Source organism: Pholcus phalangioides, unplaced genomic scaffold (genome assembly GCF_987345545.1).
Source record: "Pholcus phalangioides strain wild (caught in Gottingen) unplaced genomic scaffold, Ppha-v1.0 ptg000001l_1, whole genome shotgun sequence".
Classification (NCBI taxonomy): Eukaryota; Metazoa; Arthropoda; class Arachnida; order Araneae; family Pholcidae; genus Pholcus; species Pholcus phalangioides.
Window position 1 is genome coordinate 18,547,872 of NW_028301594.1, and position 23,027 is coordinate 18,570,898.

Genomic DNA, 23,027 nt, shown 5'->3' on the forward strand with positions numbered 1-23,027 from the left:
AGACACTTTAGTTTTCATCAGTTTTCACGGTTTATGTGACAACCTGGAAATGCGGATAATTTGGTATTCATCGTTGAACTGACATTTCTGTCTGTGGTTTGTGTGAGCTTCAGCTCTTGGGAAAAACCCATTACTATACTCGTATAGCGGGGGTACTTTCACACATTACGGGCTAAATTAAAACTTTTCACGGAGTCCGTGGGGCACCAAGACATACTGCGGTATTACAGATTTCTGCGATATATAACTGATTTCAAGACATACAGGGACAACAAATTGTTTAGGCTTTTATTTATTCTGAAATTACTTTTTTTTTCATTAATTATCAATTTTGATTAGTTTTGAAAGAATTTCTTTAGCCAATTTTGTAAAAAAAAAATTCTGAAATTGTTTTCGTCTTTTAGTAGTTCTGACATTACTTTTCCTTAATTATAAATTCATACCAATTCTGAAATCATTTCTTTTTTAAAATTCTGAAGTTATTACTTTTAATGAAGGTGTTTTCCCAGAATTTCTGTAAATTGTGTAATTCTGAAAAATATAAAATCATACCCAAAATATGTTTAGGCCCCCCACCCCCGGGGCCCCGAACTTGTAAATATGGAATTTGCGGGATCCGGAAATTTTTCCTCCGACATGGCCCCTTTTACGTTTCGTTCCTCAGTAAATTTCGCCTCCGGAAATTTAGCTCCTGTCATTTCGCCTGCCCTGACCTAATGAGTGACCGAGTGTGTGATCAAGTAAGTGACTGACTGTGTGAGTATGTAAGTGATTGAAGTGATTGGAGAGTGGTCATATGAGAAAGTTAGTGTTAATGTCTGTAAGTGGGTGAGTGAATGGTCGTAAGTTAATGTCATGTATGTGTAACCAACTGCTTGACCGTATGGGTGACTGCATAAGTAACCAAGTACTTGACCGTATGAGTGACCACACTCACTTGGTCTCTCATACGGTCACATACTGTACTCACTCATAAGGTCACTCAGCCATTCATTTCATCACCCCCCCCCCCCATTTGCTTAGTCTTATGGTCATTCATTCGTAGAGCCACTCACCCACTCATTTGGTCACTCACTCAGTCAGTCACTTACTTGGTCACTCACTCTGGCACTCTTACGGTCAGGGCAAGCGAAATGTCGGAGGCGAATTTCAGTAAACCGGGATATACAATTAAAATTTCACTTCAAAATTGCATCTTCAAATTCGGTCTATGTTTTGAATTCGGTCGGTATTTTCAACTAATTTTGTTTAACCCTGTTTGTGTTCACGAAGTGTGGTTAAGTCATGTTCGTGTCTCCACAGGTAGAAATAATTCTTCTTCACAATCGTTTTCCCTTTGTGTTGAAATAGACATTAGCACCCAATGAGATGGCACATGTTTATGAGACGTGTCTCATAGAATTACGTACACAGAGATAGATATATTTGTACAATATACTTCAACCAACGGAAACGTGACACAACATACAAAAAAATACAGAGACCACGACAAGACGAGAGGAAATGTCCCTCGTCGCCGCCAAAGCATTTTGTCGCTTGATATAGACAAATAGGTCTATACATCTCCGAGCCGAAGAGTTACAATAAAATATACGTGTTGACCACGTCCAGATTATTCAACGCGTTTCGTGCATTTTACTGAAATATATGTATATAAAAATAAAAGAGTGAGACACACACACACAGAATCAGGTGTAAACGCTCTCTTATAAGTGGACAAAGGCATCTATTGTTCACGTGAAAAAGTTGCGGCGGCAGCAGGAAACGATGTGTTTATGTGTCTTTTTTGACAAAACCATTTTTGATGTCATTTCCCCTCATATATATATATATATTTTTTTTTTTCATTTCTTTTGATATACAAAAAATAAATTCTATTATTATAATAAAAGGGCTTCGAACACGTCGCGAATGTAAATCCTTTTTTTTTCTTACTTCGGCTTCTTATTCTTTGTACTTACGCTGCAGAATGTGAAAATGTCATAACATTTCTTTTCAATTTTTCTTCTTATACGTAATCTATACGATTATTATTTTTTTTTTTTTTGTGTAGATATTTCTCAACTATATTTAGACTGGCCACACCCTCTATTTCAACGACATTTCTTTTTTCCAGTATCCTTGAGAATAATTCTCTTGGAAAAATTAATAGATATATATTGTGTGTGTATTTTATCCTAAACATTTTGAACCAAAATGTGGGAAATAATTCGACATTTTTTTCCCTTGAATGGCAACAATAAATGTCAAATATTCTTGTGACAGAAACAACTTCTGAAACAACGCTGCAGATGTGTATATGGAAAAAAAAAAATTCTAAATACAGTATATGAAATTGGTTTTTGTCCTCTCGGTACCAATTTTTGTCTTGGCCATCCAGACGATGATGATAGCTGTAGCTCAAATGCCACCCGGGTGCAAAATCTCATTTGCCGCATCCTAAAGATGTCCCTGGTGGAAGATTGGAAAGGCCAATGGGGGACTCTGAGATAAGCTTGATTTTTCATCCGTCCGAAGCCACGCACCATTGGTTAGCCACCAAAATGTACTTGCACATACGTATTTCTTATTATGCATACATTGTACTTAATCATGCTACCTACAGTTGAAGCTTATTAACGCCAAACTACCACTTTAAGGTTCCCAAGGCGGGAATTGGTAGAGTGAGGATTTCTGGTGCTTGAGACCCAACCTCACATATAAGTGAGAATCGAAATTATTTCTTTACCTTTATTTGACAGTTCCTGAAAAATTACCATTGCGGGGCTGACAAGGCTCCACCGGGGCTGACCGTCTTAACGCAATGGGTACGCCCGTGCACGGCCCGTGGACTTCAAGAGAAGAGGGGCCTCAGGAAAATAAAAAGTAGTTGAATTTTTCGAGAATTTACCAGGTGGGGCAGCAGAAAAATTACTTAGCCCAGAGACCCATGACCGTCTTAAGACGGCCCTGGCTCCAGCCCGAGATAATTCTCATCATTTTTTTATTTTTTTGCACTATAAATTTACTATGGAGAGCCCCGTGAAAAATATGAGCTGGGGGCTCCTGCCAAAGATCATAGGCGATATCTGTAGGTGTAGGGGATCCTACTGCAGGGTGTGGGGCTATAGCCCAACCAAAATGCACACTTGCCTCATCTGATAGAGTCCATTCTTGTTTCTGGATACAAACAAAAATAAAATAAACAAAAGCTTAGTCTGACCTGACAAAAGCTTAGTACCTTACAACCTGCCGCCGGGTGCACCGCACCCCCTGCACCTTCGATTAAGCCACCACTGCATATGTATATATGTTCTTTATACACATTTACAATCCTTGACTTAAAATCCCCTTAAAACTTGACGAAGATCAGTCAATGATCTTCATCAAGTTTTACATTTAGGCTATATAAAACAAAAGTAGAGGCGTTTATACCTTTTTCAGAGCTCCACCGAAAACGGTAAAAAACTCTCAGGCATCAGTGATTTCTGTTGCAATATTAACAATAAAACTTTTACAATGTTCATTTTGGTTAACATGGTTCCTAAAGAATGCGCAAACTACCAAAACGCACTTCTTTAAAATATTTTCTTACTTCTCCAATGCTCCATAAGTGCATAAGAGAAACCCTAGAAGCACCGGGAGAATTTCTGCTAGTCTCTATACAATCGACCCCGATATAGTGAACTTTGATGTAGCGAATTAATCGAATTCAACCAATTTTTTTAGAGGTCTCTGTGCGTATATTTGCGTTAATCTCAACCTCGCTATAAGAAGCTTTTTTCGATTTAACAAATAAAGAGGCTGGTCTCGTTTGATTCGTTAAATTGGATTTCAACCGTGTATAAAATTGATCTGTATATAATATTTACTGTAGTTGACATGGTTTTGAAAAAATTCATTTTTCAACAATTCGGAGACAAGTTTAATTCATTTCAATGAATTTTTACTTCTTTAAAGATCTGAATTCAGAGAAAATGCGTTCAGCGCCGAGTATTTATTCTTTGTTTAAATAGAAAGTTTTTCTTGTTCATTTATTCAATTTCATAGCTTTATTTTATTCAATTCGTACATGTAATCTTGTCCAATCATTAAACGAACGAACTCAAGTCTGATATCGACCGATAAATGCTTCGAAATACTTTTCCAAATAGTACAGAATGTTCGTAATGCACGCGTATTGTCTCACACACAACCATAATATCGTTTCGGAATAAATATATTCTAATATACAGGGTGATTACTTAATACAGGGTGATTACTTAATTCCCCTTTGCCGCATTTTACTGGTGAACCGTTGATTTCAGAGGCACACTTCCAATTAGAAAAAGTATCTAGATAACATGTAGACCTCAAATACGTCGCTCATATTGCAAGAATCATCTACAGTCATGAAAATAAAGTAAAAATAACTTTTTATACGAGCACCCTCTCCTAAAAACCTAATTAGAAAGTTATTGCACTGTCTCTCTTTTAAGGCCAACAAAAAACTTCCACATTTCTAAGTACAATGTTCGCAGAGATATATAAGTTCAAAAAACAGAGGAAAACTGCGAAAAAGCAGCACGTTTATTTCCCCCTGATTCATGCTGTTCCAACTTTTCTTGGATTTTTTAAATTCAAATATATCTGGCAGTATTGCACTTAGAAACATGCATTTTTTTTATTATTTATTTATTTTATTTCATTTACTAATTATTCTTTTGGCCTGAGGGGAGACAACTTTCTTTTCTAATTTGTTTTTTAGGACAGGGTGCTCCTTTAAAAAGTTTTTATTTTTATTTTATTTTAATAACTACAACCTCTTGCTTTAATAACTACCTTTATTTAATAACTACTCTTGCAACATGAATGACGTATATGAATTCTACACATTATTTGGATAGTTTTTCTAATCGGAAGTCTGCCTCTAAGATCAACGATTCGCCAGTAAAACGCGGCAAGGGGATTTAATTAATCACCCTTTATATTATCATTATTTAGTTCCTCAGTATCGAAGTATTCCAACTGCAAAACTTTTTTTCATTTATTATACCTTACTAAACATTTTACTTCATACATAACAATCGGATTGGTAGATAGCCCGAAAAAAAGTCAATACGTCACCCAGCATCCAACGACTTTCCCGTAAAAAACTTGAAATTTTTTTCCTGGATCATATTTAATGTCATTTGAAGGTCAATTTCGGGGGTAATAAGGAAAGAAAATGTATCTGATATCATGACAGTAATATGTGTATGTATTTTTCCCCCAACTTTAAATGGTTTTAATCACAGTAAAGAGCCATGGAAAGTTTTTTTAAGTATATTTCCACTATATCAGTTCTTTTCTTTCTATTTTACTTTTTCCAAGTAATGATATTAATAACCACATTTTTGACATTCAAACTTCTACGTTAAGGAGCCAAAAATGCATTAAAATTCAATGCTGTCCTCGCGGTAGCTATTAGATAAAAGTGGTCTCCTTATAAGTATTGAAACTTTATGTGATAATATTTTTGTTGGTCGCTCATGCGAAAACAACTGAGATGTCAAAACTGATTCCTTGGTGTGAGAAAAGGAAAAAGAAAAGATGTATTTTATGGTTAGGGAAGTTCCTACATTACAATTGTCATAGGAAGGAAGCCATTTTTTTACTGATTAGAAGGCTTTTTAAAAGCTAACAGCCCATATAGCCGATATACATTGTAGTTGTTATGAGTTCATTATAAAGACATATTATTCGCGGCGTGACTGAGTTTTATGAAACTGATAACAACATAGGTAATAATATTTCGTAGTGAAAACTGACTTTTTTTTTTTCCTTCTCTACTAAGCATCTAAATGTCTTAAGTCAAACTTTATGTCTCATATTTCCGAAATGAAAAGAAAAATTACTAGGTACGAAAATAGGACGTTTGTCTAACTAGGAATAGTAAAATCTGTACGATAAGATTAATCAAGTGCTTTTTCGTTTCAAAACGATGGATCAATCTATGATACGTACAGTCAAACTCAGTTGTAATGACACCTCAGCTATAGCGTCAATAGTTGACGAAAATGCAACGACCTTCGATATAACGGCACTATTTGACACCCTTTCTTTCATTTTTATGGCGCTTTCCCAAAAAAGTTCGTATAGTTAGAGTTCATTCCTGTGAGGTAATGTTTTCTGTTGTTGTAATATTAAAAAAAAAATTTTGTTACATGTCTGGCCTGTAACTTACTTGATAATATGACCCCCTTATACAGGGCATTCCATATTTTCTTGCAGTTTCGACCTTACTAATTTTTATAAAAATGTCCCGTGTTTTCAATGGAGCACTCACTTTAACTCTTTTTTTTTCACTAGGATCGGGAACGAAGGTAATTTGCATAACTTACAAATTGCGTTGTAATGAATATGACTATAAATATTTATATCACATATTTGTCATGTTCAGTTTTTTTGTTGTGTTTTTTTTTTCTCGTTCAGTATTTTCTACCAAGGGTTATTTATAAGCAATATTATGCGATTTCGTTAGCAGTGTATTTTTGATTAGATATCTCACTCTCTCTCTCTATCGTCCCACCTGGAGGCCATTTGCTGAAGCTAAGGGAAGCCTCTACTTTCATGCCACAGTGTGTGAAGTAAGGAAGACAGGGATGCAAGGAACTACACTGTTATATCTTGTCAGACCTGCCAAAAAAGTCCTTGTTCCCCAAATTCATAATATAAACTTACTTGCCTATACTGATGTTACTACATAAATAAAATTTACTATACAGGTGTCCTGTAAGTCTTAATAGCTTTTATCTCTTTAACCGTTCATCGTAGAGATGTGGTTCCAGTTTGCAAATGCTCAAAATGTGTTCAGAAATAACCCTGTATCAGTTTTCAAAATGAAAATACAGTAGTTCGTAAAGTAAAAAAATCTCGATTTTTAAACGGTCTCCCCCCCCCCCCTCTTCTAACCTCTAATTATTTCGTTAATTTTTGGTGAGAATCGGCTGTATTGAACAGCTGTATTGCACAGAACCGCTCCGTATTTATGATACGTATTTTTGTCGATCAGATACGGTCACCTTAATCATATTGAAATAACAACTCCATGCAGAGTTTTTCCAGAGGTGCCCACGTTCGTAAAGGCAATGGCCGATATCACCGTAAGGCAATGTGGTTTGGCTGAATCCCGAATCCAAAGTATTTGCACAGCGTCTGATTACATTTTGAGTCAAAAAGGGTCCTGAAAACGTCGACCTTGGTTATAACGACAGAATTTCGTGGAATCTTCAGTGTAGCTATAACCAATATCAACTGTAATTTAAGTTGAGGAAGCAAGGATAAGTACAAAATAACCCATATTCTTTTATGAGGGAAAAAAATTCAACGATACGTCGTATTTTATTATTCAAATAAGCTAATTAGACTGAAACGTGCATATTAAACATGTCTGGTCTCTTTATTGTTTTTACGGATACAGATAGTTATGGGTTTGAAGTTGACGGCAAACTTGTGACTTTTTTGAGTCTCTCTCGACATAAGTCGTTATACCAGTTTAACAAAGATATTTCGATTGTATCCGTAAAGACATTTCCTTTGAGACCCTTGCCGCTGCGGGAACGGAGGCGTATGTGCATGTATCTGAAACTAAAGACGTTGCTATATAATCTCCATCTAAAAATTTATGGATTCCTCCAATTTTATGAGTCTATTTTTTTGTTTTGAGAATGCCGCCTAGTTAAGCTGACCAATTTGACTTCAAAAATTCCCAACTTTTCTCTCAGAAAAATGAATGGAAAATTTTGAGGTCCGGCGCACGAACTGTTTCACGTTAGACATATTTACGACCTGACACTTTCTTTCAATTTAATTCAGGAAAGTATATATTTTTCTAGACAATGACCATTTGACTCACTCCTTTTACGCAGGTATACGTCACCTCTTTGTTTTGGTTTTCTTGCCTATGTTAAAAAAAAATGCTAATTTCGGATATATTTTATGCTTTTAGGCACGTGGTAGATGTTATTATCGGCACACTTTTCCATTGAATGGTAAAGTGCTCTTCATGTTCGTAAAACAGTTTGAAATGCTTTGAGAAAAGTACCAGCGTCCCACTTGTCACAAATTTTCGTCGTGTTACCCCACTACCCTCACAAAACTAGAACCATCATCTTCAAGTGTTACTTTACGTAAATGAATCGTCACGAAGAATTACATTCTCATAAATAACTTAGTTATTGTTCGTAAAACCTTAGTTTTTTTAATGTCATTAAATGACCAACACGCGTATGTCGTGCGTCACCCGAAAATTCTGAGCAACTATATCGATGTGTATTTTAGTATTCGAAAGATGTCCGAACGAAAATACTTCTTGTTTTAGGTTGAAGAAAATTATCGTTTTTTATACACATTACTGGGCTTTTGTTTGTTATTATTTTTATTTTATTATCTGGCAACTTGAATGAATTGTAACGTCATTTACCAATGGTGGTACATTAGTGGTTACTCGAGTTGTGAGAATAATCCTAGTTACGGAGAAAAAATTATCCACCAAAAATGAGAGTTGATGTTCGACTTTTCAACTTTAAACGTAACAGAAAAGCCAAATTCAACAAGCTCAAAAGCTCGAAGCCAGTAGCGATTGTCGTGCTGTACAGAGCAATTGTAAAAAAAAATTACAATAAAATACAATATACTGGACCACGCCAAATTATTTCTATACGATTATTAATCTAGAGCAAATTAAAGAGGCATCCGTTCTTCTCCTAATGGGAACGTTTGAATCGAGATATGATTTTTCATGATGCAAATAACTTTCAGGAGAGAATTAAACTCATAACTTGAGGTATCTCAGAGAGATCAAGGTTGCCAACTATCTAAACTCACACATATTTATTTGCGTCCAAGCTAAATTTTTTGTTGTCTTTTTTTTTAATCGTAATCTATTTTAAAAATTGCACACAAACAAAAATTCTTCAGTTTAGTAAATTTATAAATTATCAAAATAATTTGAAAAAAATGTCTCATATCTCAACTCTAATGGAACCCATAGTCAGGACCGGAACTGGGGGGGGGGGGCAGCTACCCCGGGTAACAAAATTTAGGGGACGCAAATTTTGGTTGGGAACAAAAGAACACCATCATAAAATTATCAAATTTTTGAGTTGTGGGGGCGGCAAAAATCCTAATTACGGCCCTGCCCGTAGCTCTCAAAAAATATCTTTTTTGATGGATCGTCCAGGATATTTTATGAGCCCCTCAATTGTACATCTTTAATACTAAAAGAGATAATGGGCTTTGTCAGTCCCCCCCCCTCCCCCCAGGCTGAAGATGGTTCTCTGCCGTTTTCTAACTTGAAGGAGCGAATGCGAGTTGTTCTTCATTTGAAAAAAGTTACTCTGCAAAGAAAAGGCAGATCTTCAACAATACAATGTCACTCACATAACATTAAAATTCTTGCACTTGCCATTTTCTCTTAAAAATATAGAAGACAGAAGGCAGCACCGGCATAACACGAAACAAGCATAACCCCGACAACATAAATGCGTTAGGGCATACATACATACATACAACATGTTCTTGCCTATAACGAATTCGTCAGAAAATCAGCAGAAGAATGTACGAGATGCATGTACGGTTGAGTCGTAGTAGTCCTCCCCCCCCTTTCCCGATACCGTATGGGTTAATCCTGTTTTTTACCGCATAGTCTGTATCTATTTCGAGTCGCGATCACCGTTTATATCCAGCATCAAAATAAGTGTACCCACTTGGTAACGTGTGAAAATTAGGACCCACAATGTGGATTTTTTGATGGAATGGTTTAATTATAGAGTGTCGATGAAGTCCTCTCGCGAGCACTCTCAGGTGTTCCCATGGCACTCCCAAGACACGTCTTGAAGATGTTGAGGGTCTCTTAGTTATTTAGCTTTATAATTATTTGATGTTTGGTTGTGGAGTGGTTAGCTTGGTGGTCTTTGGTCTGGATTTGAATTCCAGTTTGGGAATGTGTGTGTATGAATACGAACTCTAACAATTTTTTTCTGAAGGATCACGCGTATTTATTGGGAAACGTGAAATTATTAATTTAAAAAAAAGTATTAGATCTTTTATTTCCCAAGGCAAACAATATTTAAATCCCCTACTTTATAATCCTACACTAATCTTAATCTGCTTACACTGAATTTCTATCAACAAAACTAACACTGCTCTATGAGTTTTTTTTAGGAAATTGACTTATAAATTGATTAATGAGCATTAGCATAATTATCACGAATACTCCATACTAGAACCGGAATCATAATCGACGTAAAACAAATGAGAGAGCTATGAACTTGCATTATATTACACATGAGGTTATGGAGCTAGAACAAAGTCGAAACGGAATGATAATTACGTTCTGGTTCCCACGGAAATATTAGCAACTATTTCTCATCATTAAAGGCAGGTTTAGGGCTTTTAATTGAATGCATAAGTGAACAAAACCTTGTTAATTATGAAGTTTCAGTTATCATGACACCAAAAAAAAAAACCTCAATTATATATATATATATACATATTCGTATATATTTCTTTTATTCCTATTGCATTCTGAATATGAAATAGACGAGTTCATTATTACCATTTCACGTCCTGCTGTTGTTCAAACCCATGAAAAATTTATTATTTATTTATTTAATTTTTCACGCCGAAACGAATACCCGGTATGGTATACAATGATATGGCGCACTAACTCATAGACAGCACTAAACGTACAAAACGGGCAGTAATCCTGTCGTTTGGTAAGACAAGCGTAAAAAATTTGTTGTACACGAAGAGGGGCTATTTAATAATGCTATTTCCGGTCATCATCACGGAATCAAACACTGGAAATGGCATTTTTTGCGGATTCCTACGGGGTGACGGTGGCGGTGGTGGTGCTCATTTATGAATTATTAAATAGCAACAAAAAAAAATTATTATAGTGTTTTTTTTTGCTTTATCTCTCATATAACGAACTATTGTTGTGTCGTGTCAGAGCTGGATAAAAAATTGTCCTTGTTCCTCGAATTCGTAATATACACTCAGTTACCTATGTTACTGCGTACAAAAAAAAATCCTATATAACAGTGCTCGTATTTAGGGGTGGGGGAACCGGTTCTATAATAACGAGGGTCAGTTTTGGTTATTATTTCTAATACTTCAATCATAGGATATACGGGGATGGTGGGCCGAAAGATGGGGGGGGGGGGTTATAATTCCGCGGATGGAAATGGGAGGAAGAATATCTTTTGATGAGTGGGGGCCCCCTTCGCAGAAATCTCTCGAACCTCATTGGTTAGTTAGAAAAAACAATAGTCATTGCTGATTGGAGGGAACAGAGGGATAGGGTTTTCGACGTAGGTAAATGGTAATAATCTACTCAGGAGCGGATCCACAGACCGATGTTTTGCGAGGGGCGACTTATTGTGTAGGATCGTGGGATCAGGCCCGCAATTACATGCTTGGTCAGCCGGGGGCTTGCACGAATTTTGGAGCCCCCTTGCAATGGTGAAGGAAATTTTAAGGATGAAATTGACGAACCTCTAGTCCGGTGGCACCCGGGACACCAGACAGAGTATCGTTCTGCGTGAGATCATCCCGTATTTTACGGGTCAGACAAATTTTGCCATATAACTCTACTCTTAGATCCGCGACTGAGCAAAGACAAGCATCTTCAGCAGATGGGAATGGAGCGGAGGCAGACAGTTTTTTTTTTTTTTTTTTTTTGGGCTCAGAAGCAGGGCCGGAACTAGGGAGGGGACAACTGCCCCGATTGGAAAAGTTTAGGGGGCCGCAGTTTTAGGTGCGAACAAAGAACACCATTATAGAATTATCGAATTTTAAAGTTGTGGTGTGTGTGTGGCGGCACAATAATGTTTGCCCAGTTGACAAAAATCTTAGTTACGGCGCTCAGAAGGGACAGGCAACAACTTCCTAATTGAAAGTTAGAGTATAGGGTGTCTGTATATGAAAATTAATTTTCATTTCATTTGTGACACACTTATTTTCTTTCAAATCGAACACGGCCCAGGCTCAGTCGGATTTAGCCAATTTTAGTCATTGCCCCTGTGAAGGTGCGGGACCGTGTGGGAGAAAACTTTATTACAAACAATCAAATATGCATAGAATTTCGTACACACAAAATATTACAGCACAAAAAAATATTAAAAAATTCAAAAAATAAATTAATACAGTGAAAAAATTCAAAAACACAAAAACAATGCAAAAATACAAAAAAAAATGTACATGTAAATTAAATGCTTAAAACATCTAGCATAAATTGAGAAAATACAAAAAAATGGTGAAAGTACAAAAATAATACAAAACAAAATATACATAGAAGTAGAATTTGCCATCGAGAGGGAAGTAAATTTGACAAGGGATGAGACAGCATTGCAACGACTAATTCCTAAATTGAAGCATCATTCACTGAATGGTCCTAAAACCCCTCGGCATATGAAAGAACCGGTCATCTGATTCTTGAGGATCTTCGAGGACTTATCGGATAGTGCTTTGTTTGACTGTGTTATGGTCGATTTGTCTCTTCGAAGCAGATTTGTATTTGCTTCCATAAATTTCACCAAGTTTGTGATCATTATTAGTTTGCCTTTCTGGTATCTATATCCTCCAATTGCCAATATTTCTAATTGTGCTGGAGCATGTTGGTGGTATGGTGCAGTTGCTGGACATTTGGTGGCGTAATGAAACTCGTTCCCGATTTCTCCGTATCTACAGACAGGGCTTTTGCGTATTTCGAAGCGGTGGAGGTGCTATGGAAAAGGACCATGTCCTGTTAGGAACATTGACTTCTCTTTTCCAGTTCAGGCTTTTTGCACCGTCTAACTATGCGGGGAACTTTCCTACCTGATACTTCTTCATCATCCCTTTCATTTTGCCATTCAAGCAAAAGGTTGTGACACACTGAATTTTCATTTTCAAAGATGTTACAAGGTGATTTCTGAACACATTTTGAGCATTTTAAACTACAACCCCCCCGCCCCCCCCCCTATGACGAAGTGTTGATGAGATAAAGACCAAATCGGGACTTACAGGACACTCTGTGTACAGTGCCCGTATGTAGGGAATAGGGAACTGATTCCATAACAACGAGGGTCAGCTTTGGTAATACGCAATTTCTAGAAGACTTTAGAACAAAGCATATACAAGAATGGTGGGTCGAAAGAGGGCCCTATAATTCCACCGATGGAAATGGGAGGAAGAATATCTCTTGATGACTGCCCCCCCCCCTCTCGGAAATCTCTCGAACCTCATTGGTTAGTTAAAAAAAACAATAGTTATTTCTGATTGGAGGAACAAAGGGATATAGTCTTCGGCATGGGCAAATGATAATAATCTACGGGTTCCTTCCATGCAACGGGTGTGCCACGAGTTCCTATACGCTGGGTATTTATGGCTTCGGGTGTCAAGTTCTCACTATATGAAAGATCAATACGTTGGAGATGGTTGGAGAGATTATGCAATGGTGGGATTAAATAATAACCGGATGGGAAATATGGTTAGAGAGTGGGGGGGGGGGGGGTTCCGGGATGGGTCCTTCACTGATCACCTGGCCATTGAAAAAGCCGATCCTCCTCATAGTTTTTTGCTTTTCCTTTCTTCTACTCAACTCACGAATCAAATGCATCGTAGAGCGATGATTAATGATTATATAATTCGAACAGGATAGATCTTTTTTTTTCTCTTCGCCCTATTCGCCCCACACTTACCCAGTCAGACCTTGAAACAATGACTACTATCTTGTGACCGGCATATCATCAAAAGCTGTCTTTGGTCTAGCTGGTTTCGGTTTATTAGTGCTTAAACATACCAACTGTCTCAATCAAGAGTGAGAGAGTCACCGCCGTCCATTGAACTTTGTTGCTCGTAAAATAAATTAGTTCAGAACGTGCTCACACTGAGATAGCTTTCTGATCACGAATTTATCTGGTCCTACAGGCCGAACTTCGAAATTATGTAGGGGGTATATTATGTGACATCTGTATTAGTTCCTCGCTACTTTTATGCCAATGATATGCATGAGCACAATGCGACAACTTGCGAATTAGTAGCCACACTCGACAAGTCCAGAAGCGATAACGAACGTATAATGAGGAGGACTCGCTGATTTCATTATACACCCTGAGAATTAATGTACAAGAGGAGCCCAGGGAAGGTTCTCTTTGTGATGTATAATCACATTCGCGGCACGTAAAATTCTCGAAGTTGTGTCGCAGTTACGCAACGATTGAGCTGTTGTTTCATTGAAATGTATAGAAAAAAAATGAATGGGCAGTGTCGGACACAATGCCGCAGCTATTGCCATGAAAATGTTAATCGCGTATAGTAAATATTGAAATTAAATTTTTCGTACTGAAAAATGTTGTAATGGGATCTTCGCTTAAGTTCAGATGCGTCAAAAATGTAAAAAAAAATCACAATACCCATCCGTACTTGGCCCCCAGGCTCTTCAAATTCGCCGAAGTTGTCCGAGCGCGCTTATGTTGCCTACAGTGATGTCTTAAGCAGGGCCGCGTAAAAAGTATCATGGGGGGGGGGGGCCCTGTGCCAAGTGATTTCCTGAGGCCTTACCAAGCAAATTTTCTTGCTTACTCCTCAAAAATTTAAACCACATCTCATTTTTGTGAGACCCACGGGCGGTTCCCGGGTGGGCCCATTCGTTAAAACGGCACTGGCCTCAAGTCCCTCGGCCGCAAATTACTGGCAAACCGTTCATCCTATAGGCGTACTTCCATTTAGAAAAATTATCCGAATAACGTGCAGACCTCAAATACATCATTCATATTGCAGGCGATTGTATAGTTATTAAAATGAAAAAATGCTTATCATTTGGTCACCCTGTCCTAAAAAATACCCAATTAGAGAAAGTTGTCCTGTCAAGGCAAAAAAAAACTTCATGCTTATAAGCGCAATATTCGTTGAGATATTTGAATTCAAAAAATTCCTGAAAATGAGGGAAAGAACTGCATATACTAACGAAAAAACTTATTCTGCTGTTCTTTCCCACCTTTTAGACAAATTTTCAATTCAAATATCTCAGTGAATATTGCACTTATAGAAACACCATGTTTTTGTTAAACTCAGAAGAGACAGGGCAACGACTTTCTGATTGCGTTTTTTAGAACCCGGTGACCTCCTCCTACCAGGTGCGGCGGTGGTCGAAAAAGACCTGGCCCATGCTGGAAAAAATTTGACAGGGTGTCCAAATAAATGTATTTTTTATATTTATTTTTAAAACTATAAAACATTTGCAATAACAAAAAAAAATCTTGTATTATGAATGACGTATCTGGAACCTACACGTTATTTGGACAGATCCTTATACTAATAGGAAGTATGCCTCAAGGATCAACGGTTCGCCAATCATTTGCGGTCAAGAGATTCGAAGCATCACCCCATCACCCTGTATATTCGCGACAGTAGGCTACTGAGAGTTCGTTTTGGGTTCGATCCCATCGTTTTCGGTGTAATGCTCTTTGAAACGTTATTTCCTACGTACTCGTGCCCGATTTTTGTAATTCTAGTTGTGCTTTACCCTCATATACGTTTACTAAGAACTACATACATCGCGACGTTTTAAGGAAATCGGAAATTTGTCAAACTTTTTCGAATTTTAGCCTTGTACTTTTTTGAGTTTTTGATATGCACACTTGAAACCCAGAGTATAAATATATAACAGTTAAAATACATATATATACTCTTCCTAAAAAACAAAATTTAGCCCACTTGGATATAATAATTAGTCCATGAGATATTATGCCGTTTTCGGACACGTGTCGAATCCGAAAAATCAAAAAAAAAAATCGTGCGTTTATTTTGCGCAGTTCGCGACGCCCGGCTGCAACGAATGTCGGAGCAGTTACTGGCACAGATTTTCACCCTTACTTTCGCCCTTCACCATTCCTGTTCAAAATGAGACCAAGATAGTGACACTACGTCTATTTTCAGCCGAGTTATTCAAGTTTGAAATTACTTCGACAGAAACTGCCGCTCATTTGGGCGTGATTGCCCCCCGCGACCCCAGCATCGATTTTAAAGACGTTTTCACGTCAAAAAAAAAAAATTGAATCATGGCTTATATGGATACAAATTAATAAAAGATCCCTAGAGACATGCAGAATCGGTGGCACATCTTTCCCTAACGCTTCTCGACGCCAAGAAGAAAGAAAGACCGAAAAAAAAACGGATGGTGTTGGAAGAAACAAAGAAGTAAATGAAATGCTTGGCGAGTGTCAAACCAGAGGAACAATGTGCTATGGTAGTGGCGTATACGTGATGTTGCGCAGCTTTTTTTGGCTAACATCAGGACTGATTAGTGATAGGTGATATCGACAACTTGCCTCTTCTACCGTAACTTCATTAGTTTCCCCCAGTGGAACTAGAACAACAGCAAGAAAAAGATGCTGAACTCTATGTTGTGCATGTGTTGTGTGTGTGTGTATTTTTTTGTTTCGTCTTTGGGATGGTATTTTGTTTGTTTGGATGGTGTTGTTGATGCTGCTGTTTTCTTATCATTTCTTCCACGTTGAGCTGATCTCAACTGAGCTTAGTGAGAACGGCTAGCTTTCGCTGCCTTTCCTCGGTTGGTCAGGCCGCTTGAGTATATAAATGTAATCACATCTCGAGGAAAAAACATGTTGTACCTTGTGAGATGACTTTTTTCCCATATGTTTTTGTTTTTTTTTGGAAGAACTGTATGTATATTATTAACTATCTCATCTTGATTGAAAATACTACTGAAAATTAGGATGTGGATTGTTTTCATCCAACACTGGAATAAATTGATAAAATTATTGATACTGTAAAATTTTTTCTGATCGAAAGATATTTGTAGGCGTTGAGTTCCTTGACTTTTTAAAAGTGTAGGCAGTTTACTGTATTTTTCTGCGCATGATCCGTGGATTATACGATGAAAAAAATGTAGAAATCTCCCTGTGCGGATTATCTACCGCTGAATCTTATTTGCAGTTTGTTTGTTTTTCCTCCGATATATAGGAATATAAACGCCTATTTGAACATAAATTTGCGAAAAATGATTTTTCGAAGATTTATAGATGGATTATAAATGAGTTTAGTTTTTTAAAAGGGAACATTACCACTTTTTTCCAAAGTGCACTTTTTTAACGGTTTACGAATTTTTCGGATAAGCTGTGCCAGATTATACAACCGGGATTGTTCAAACGGGAATATTTTTGGTAGAAATTACAATGTAAAGTTAGTCGTTTCTATAGAAAGGGAACAATCCAACTTTTTCATAAATTTCGGTATTTTTCATCTCTCGATAACGGACACCCATGGGATCGAAAATTTTGTCCGTTAACGAGGAATGTCCGTTAATGGGTAGTAAGATACATTGAGTCCCGTCGCCACAATTCAAAACTATATCTGTCAAGTGGAGATGCCCGCTAACGGGATTTTATCAGAGGTTCCATTGTAGAATGATCGTGTTTCTTATGTTAATGTGACGAGAAGGCAGTATGGGTACTTTCCTGAGCTATTTAAAACCCTCTGGAGTCAATAGGTGACGTAGAAATTTTCAACTTTTCAGACTTCAACAGCTCTAAGTTTAATCAAAAGGTAACATTTCCGCTAATTTTCTTTCAAAACGGAACATTTCCAAAATTCAAATGTCAGTAACTCTCTGGAATGTTGATCAAGAAACATAATATTTAAATACTCTTCTACCATTTCAACATGCTACCTGTTGGGCTATTTTCTACTTTTGCATAACAAACATATTGCTTACTTCTACTGTAAATTTAGCAAAAGTGGAAATGTTCCCTCAATAAGTTCCTCAAATGTGTGAGGAGCAAAATTTAAATTTTTTCTGCAGAAACGTGACAAAAAAGCCTTCTATTCTTCAAGATTTCATTATTGATGAGTGAAATTTTTACTTGTGGATTATACGCCGTTGTGGACTACGCGATGATACTTTTTACTCAAACTGACAAAATTTATATCTGCTGATTGCATTTTTCACGTATCAGGGCTATTCGCAGGAAATCACGTGTGATAACTTTTTTTTTTTTTTTTTTGCGTGCTGGTACACTAATAGAACTTTTTTGATACCTCAAGTACTAAAGTATACACTTCCTCATGTCATACTCTTCCACATTAATGGATACTTATGGTGCGATTCCCCGCCAATCAGGTGACAATGCTGACACATCCCAGAAAATACGTTCTCCAGAGCATTTTGTGAACTATACGTATGCTCCAAAATGTGTATGACCATAGCAGAGTTGCCGATACAAAAACAAAATAGGGAAGGATTGTCATTCGTGCTGGATTCGTGGTGTGCGCATGTTGGAGGCATGTAACTGATTGCATATTCATGAATTATTGGTGGAGGAAGAACTGTCTGTAGAACAGAAGAGGATCCCATATTACAGACTGGCAGTAAATAATTAGAAAATGTTTCTATAATAGTTTCTCTTCTTAAAACGGCATATCAGAAATCCCTAATCTTCCCCCCCCCCCCCATAAAATGTATCTTTTATAAAGTAGGCATTCTTCCGATTTTCAGCGGGTGCAAAGTAAAAGGGTAAACCTAAAGTGAAAAGTGTTCCTATGAGAAATCTGGAGTACAAAATACTTAAAAAATATCTGCGCTTGTCAATACTAAAATAAGAGGATTTTATAAGGAGGCGAGATAACTCGCCAATGCCATTTAAAGGGTTAATAAATATTGTTAGAATACTAATAATTTCTTAGAAAATCCTTATTTTTTGAATATCTGTCAACTTCTTAACGTGTTCACTTCAAATTAGATTCGGTGATGCCATAGAAAATGTGGTCTTTACATAATCACACACTGGTCTGCCCAACCCTACTCCTCAGATTTATTTTTTCTCAGCGAAGGCCAACTTACGTCAACCCATATTAAGCTCACAGCGTCTACCCTCCCTAGCTAGACAGCTTCGTCAACTACCAGGGAGTTGATACCACCCATTTTAGGAAACTTGGTCTTCACGGAAGAGGCAAATGAGTTGGAAGTTACGTAGAATCAAAACCTAACCGCAAAAAAACAATTAATATAATTTGTTTATCCTAACCATTTATCGTACTTTTAGGGGACTCTTGTACATAATTAATCATCATCAAGTGCGCGCTGCCAAAAGAAAAAAAAATACTTACCTTGCCTGAAAACAAATGAATAAATAGTGGAAGATACATTAACCAGTTGTGAAAAGTGGTTTTTTTTTAGTGTAATAATTATTATTCTTAATATAAAATTTGTCCCCTTGATTTTTTCTTTCTTTCGTGGGTGTTGGTTTGGATTCCCCCATTCTTCGCGAGCACGAAAACCCTCTCGAATTTTTCTGTCTGACATCACGCGATTTCTCGAGTTATCTCGTGTAAAATTCTCGGTTGAAATACAAAACTTGCTTGTCACGATATAGCTACGCTGAAGATAAGACATGAAAAAAAAAAAAGGTAAAAATAAATAAAATAAAAAAATGAATGAATGAGTATATGGCATCTCTCCTTTCTCCCGTATTGCGTGCCAACACCTTTAGAGATTTTTCGTCCAAAAACTCTACTCGGAAAGTTCTCACTCAACTCCGAGGCTGGAAACGCTTAAAATCTGGTTGCGAGGCTAAGATAAAAAAAAAATGAACAAATAAAAAAGACATTTTTCGCACGTTTTCCTTTATAACAGCGCACGAAATCTTAACGTTTATAAGTTGCGTCATAAAATGAGAAAAATGAACGATGTGTTTTGAGACTAGGCTACTTACTGTACGTATAATGTCAGTAACATCTACTCAAATCGAGCAGTTTAGAAAATGCTTTGATTTTCAGTAGTCATTTTCTTCTTCATTTCTTACCTTCCTTTCTTGACCTACTTTCTATTGCACTTTCAAAAACATAATTTTAGGTGATTCAGTGATGACTTCATTTATGTGGTGCCTACGATAATTTTTGTTTCAAACATCACCGTAACATTTCTAAGAAATTGATTATAAACATTAATCTGTATCGCAGTTGTTCTCTCAACCTCAGGGGCCATATGACCCCCCCCCCTCCTTGTGGTCCTGAGATATTCTCAAGTAGCCCAGGGTGACAATCAAGGGGAACAGAGCCTTGATTTATGGTTAAGACATTGTTTCTCAAACTTTTGCCACCCACGGCTCCCTTGACCAATTCATGGCTCGTCTGCGACTCCCCAGAATAGTTCAGTAGATATTTTCACTTGTAAAAGAACCACTTCGAAGAGTGTATAAGCACACAAATCAATGTCTCCAACTTGACGGGGAAGGTGTGTGACGCCTTTAGGAGTCACGACAGACACTTTGAGAAACACCGAGTTAAAGAGAAGAAAGCTGTGTATAAAAATCTTGATATGAAAAAATAGGGCTTTCAAGTGAAATATCGTGGGGAAATATGTAACTACTTTCAGAATACAACGCAACTGCTCATATAGCAAGGACCATCTTAGCGCAGGGGGCCCATCCGCATATGACGTGAAGCCTCATGTCCATGGAGTGCTTTGCTAAATGGTTAAATGTACAGTAAAACCTAAGTTGGACACCTACGGTTCCATTAAAATTTCTCCAAGTTAGAGGGGTGTCCAAGATATAGAGGTGCAAAGAAAAATTTTACGGCATCTTATTAAAAGGCTTTAACTAGTAGAATATGACAAAAACTAACCATACTTTCAAGCATTAACCTTTTGAATAAGTGTTGGAAAATAATTGTGTACAAAACATCTCTTTAATTAGTGACAATATCTTACAATTAAGAAATTTAAATGCAGTAATTAATACGTCAATTAAATTAATCAATAACTTCTTTTCAATGGTCCACTTCACTAACTTATGTTTACTCATAATGCAAAGCTAAAATTTACTTTCACACTTGCAGGAAGTCTAAAATTACACTTCACATAAACCGTCTTCACACAACTTCAGTGTTGAAATGTAGAGAGATTAAAAAACGGTTTAAAAGAAATAAAAGGATGTACAAGTGTGCAGGAAAAACATGCTTGTGAAGAATGAATGTTTGAAACCTCTTGACCGGCTTATCATTTTAGTGGCGTTTACAGGAAAGATCTTTCATTCTTTTCATGGTCAAAAAAGTGTGGATATTGTCAACATCCAATAGGGATAAAAATCTTATCTAATGGGAGTTTTGATATTGTCTGTTGCGGAGAATGTCTTTGGTGGAACTCAGTTTTGGAATCTAACTTTTTGATCTAATCGCTGCACCCCGGGAAGGACGCGGTGCAAAGACACCTAAATCTTTGGTCCAAAGACATTCGTCAGCATAGGCGTACGCAGAATTTTCTCAAGAAGGAAGGGGGGGGGTTACGTTTTCTCCTGCAAAATAACACTATAATCTTGGCTTGAGGCTTTGCGTACGCCAATGTTCGTCAGCAATTGTTGCCTGTATCCAGCTTCTCGATAAGCCCGCGTGGATCACACTATTCTCGACTACACTGGCTCGTCTTTTTCTTCCTCTTCTCTAAACAGATATATGAGATCGCTGTCTGGGTGCAGTTGACGTCTTATTCTAGTAGATCTCCTAACAGGCATGGGTGGCTCTCTATCTGGTTCTGGCTCCAGGGCTGTAGCTAAATATCCTCAGGGTGCTGCTCCAGAAAGCGGACCAGTCTACGTATTTTACTTTTCGAATCTTCCCGCTCAGGATGCACTCAAGCCAAGGTAATTGCTGATGTTCAGCTGACTCTCTGAAGTGGAAGGCTGTTGTTGTCTTGGTGCATAGAGTTGTGTAGTGAAAAGGCGTGCCTATGACCGAACGTGCACATTCATCGCTGGGGACTGATTTTAACCTATGAAGGTTAGCCGGAAACGGGCCACGGCCCGTTATACGAACATTATCATCTGCATTTTTCATATCAAAAACATTTTTCATTTCTGACCGATTCTCAGATGTTAAAGGAAACATTTCGCAAATGTGTATGGGCAAATGCGACGTTTCTTCTAGAAATCACGGTAATCATATTGCATTTCAAGTATAGTGAAACCTTGACATAACGATACTTCATATAATAAACCGATGGGATTATAGGTAATATTTGAACGAATGTTACCTATAATCTGATTGGTTGCATATGCTCGAAAGTGGCATGCTTTCGTGTTACTTAGCAGCATTTATATCACTGGCCTAAATTTGGCTTCGCCTGATGATAATGCTACCTCTCGATATAACGATAACCACTCTACGACGATATTTTCTCTTGGCCCACAGAGTATCGTTATATCGAGGTTTCGTTGCATTCAGAATTGGTTCTGAGAGCATTAAGCGAACATTCTCAAAAAATATTTGTTTGTAAAAAGCAGGAAAGTATGAGAGTTTCATGTTATCATGGAAATTTGAGGTTCTTGTGCCCATGCGGCGCATTTACAATTTTTAATCTTTTTTTTCTTCTCTTTCTTATTTTCCAAAAAATATGGTGTTATTATAAATCTGCAGTAAAATTTTTTCTTTACAAATTTACTTTTTCTTTTCATAGGAGGATGTTCCCAACAGTCAGGGTATCTTTCGCTGGAGCAGAATCTCATGTGAAATATTCCGTGCTCATGGACATTGTCCCGGTCGATAATAAAAGGTACAGGTACGCTTACCATAGGTCATCGTGGTTGGTGGCAGGTAAGGCGGATCCTCCGTCACCGTCAAGACTTTACATGCACCCGGACTCCCCTTTCACTGGAGACCAGCTCAAAAAACAAGTCGTGTCCTTCGAGAAAGTGAAGCTCACCAATAACGAAATGGACAAGCAAGGACACGTAAGTTTTTTTGCTGTGGTTCGTGAATTTTTGTATTTATGCTTTTCGAATTTCCCAATGCATACCATGATGAGAATACAAAAGTTTCAACGTCTATACGTCTATACTAAATTTGGTTCTCAAAACTGTCCACCCAAAAATGGTTCACGTTGATGCGCTTATGCAGGAACGTGGACTCACAGTCCTGCATCTTTGAGCCAACACGTTTGCAGGAAATAGTTTGGGAGGGGAAGCAAAATAGGGAGAGAACAGAGCGAAAGCGATAATACTAACGTCATACTTTCGCTCAAAGATGGC

The 23,027-nt window shown here is 37.4% G+C and overlaps 1 protein-coding gene across 1 annotated transcript in view; it reads left to right on the forward strand.

Annotated features, from left to right (window-relative positions):
* Nucleotides 1-23,027, forward strand: part of LOC149090010 (T-box transcription factor TBX20-like) — a 116,504-nt gene that overhangs the window by 56,464 nt on the left and 37,013 nt on the right. Inside the window, exon 3 of the mRNA XM_089231909.1 lies at nucleotides 22,457-22,730. Within this exon, the coding sequence (XP_089088035.1) occupies nucleotides 22,457-22,730 (274 nt within the window). The remainder of the gene's footprint in view (nucleotides 1-22,456; nucleotides 22,731-23,027) is intronic.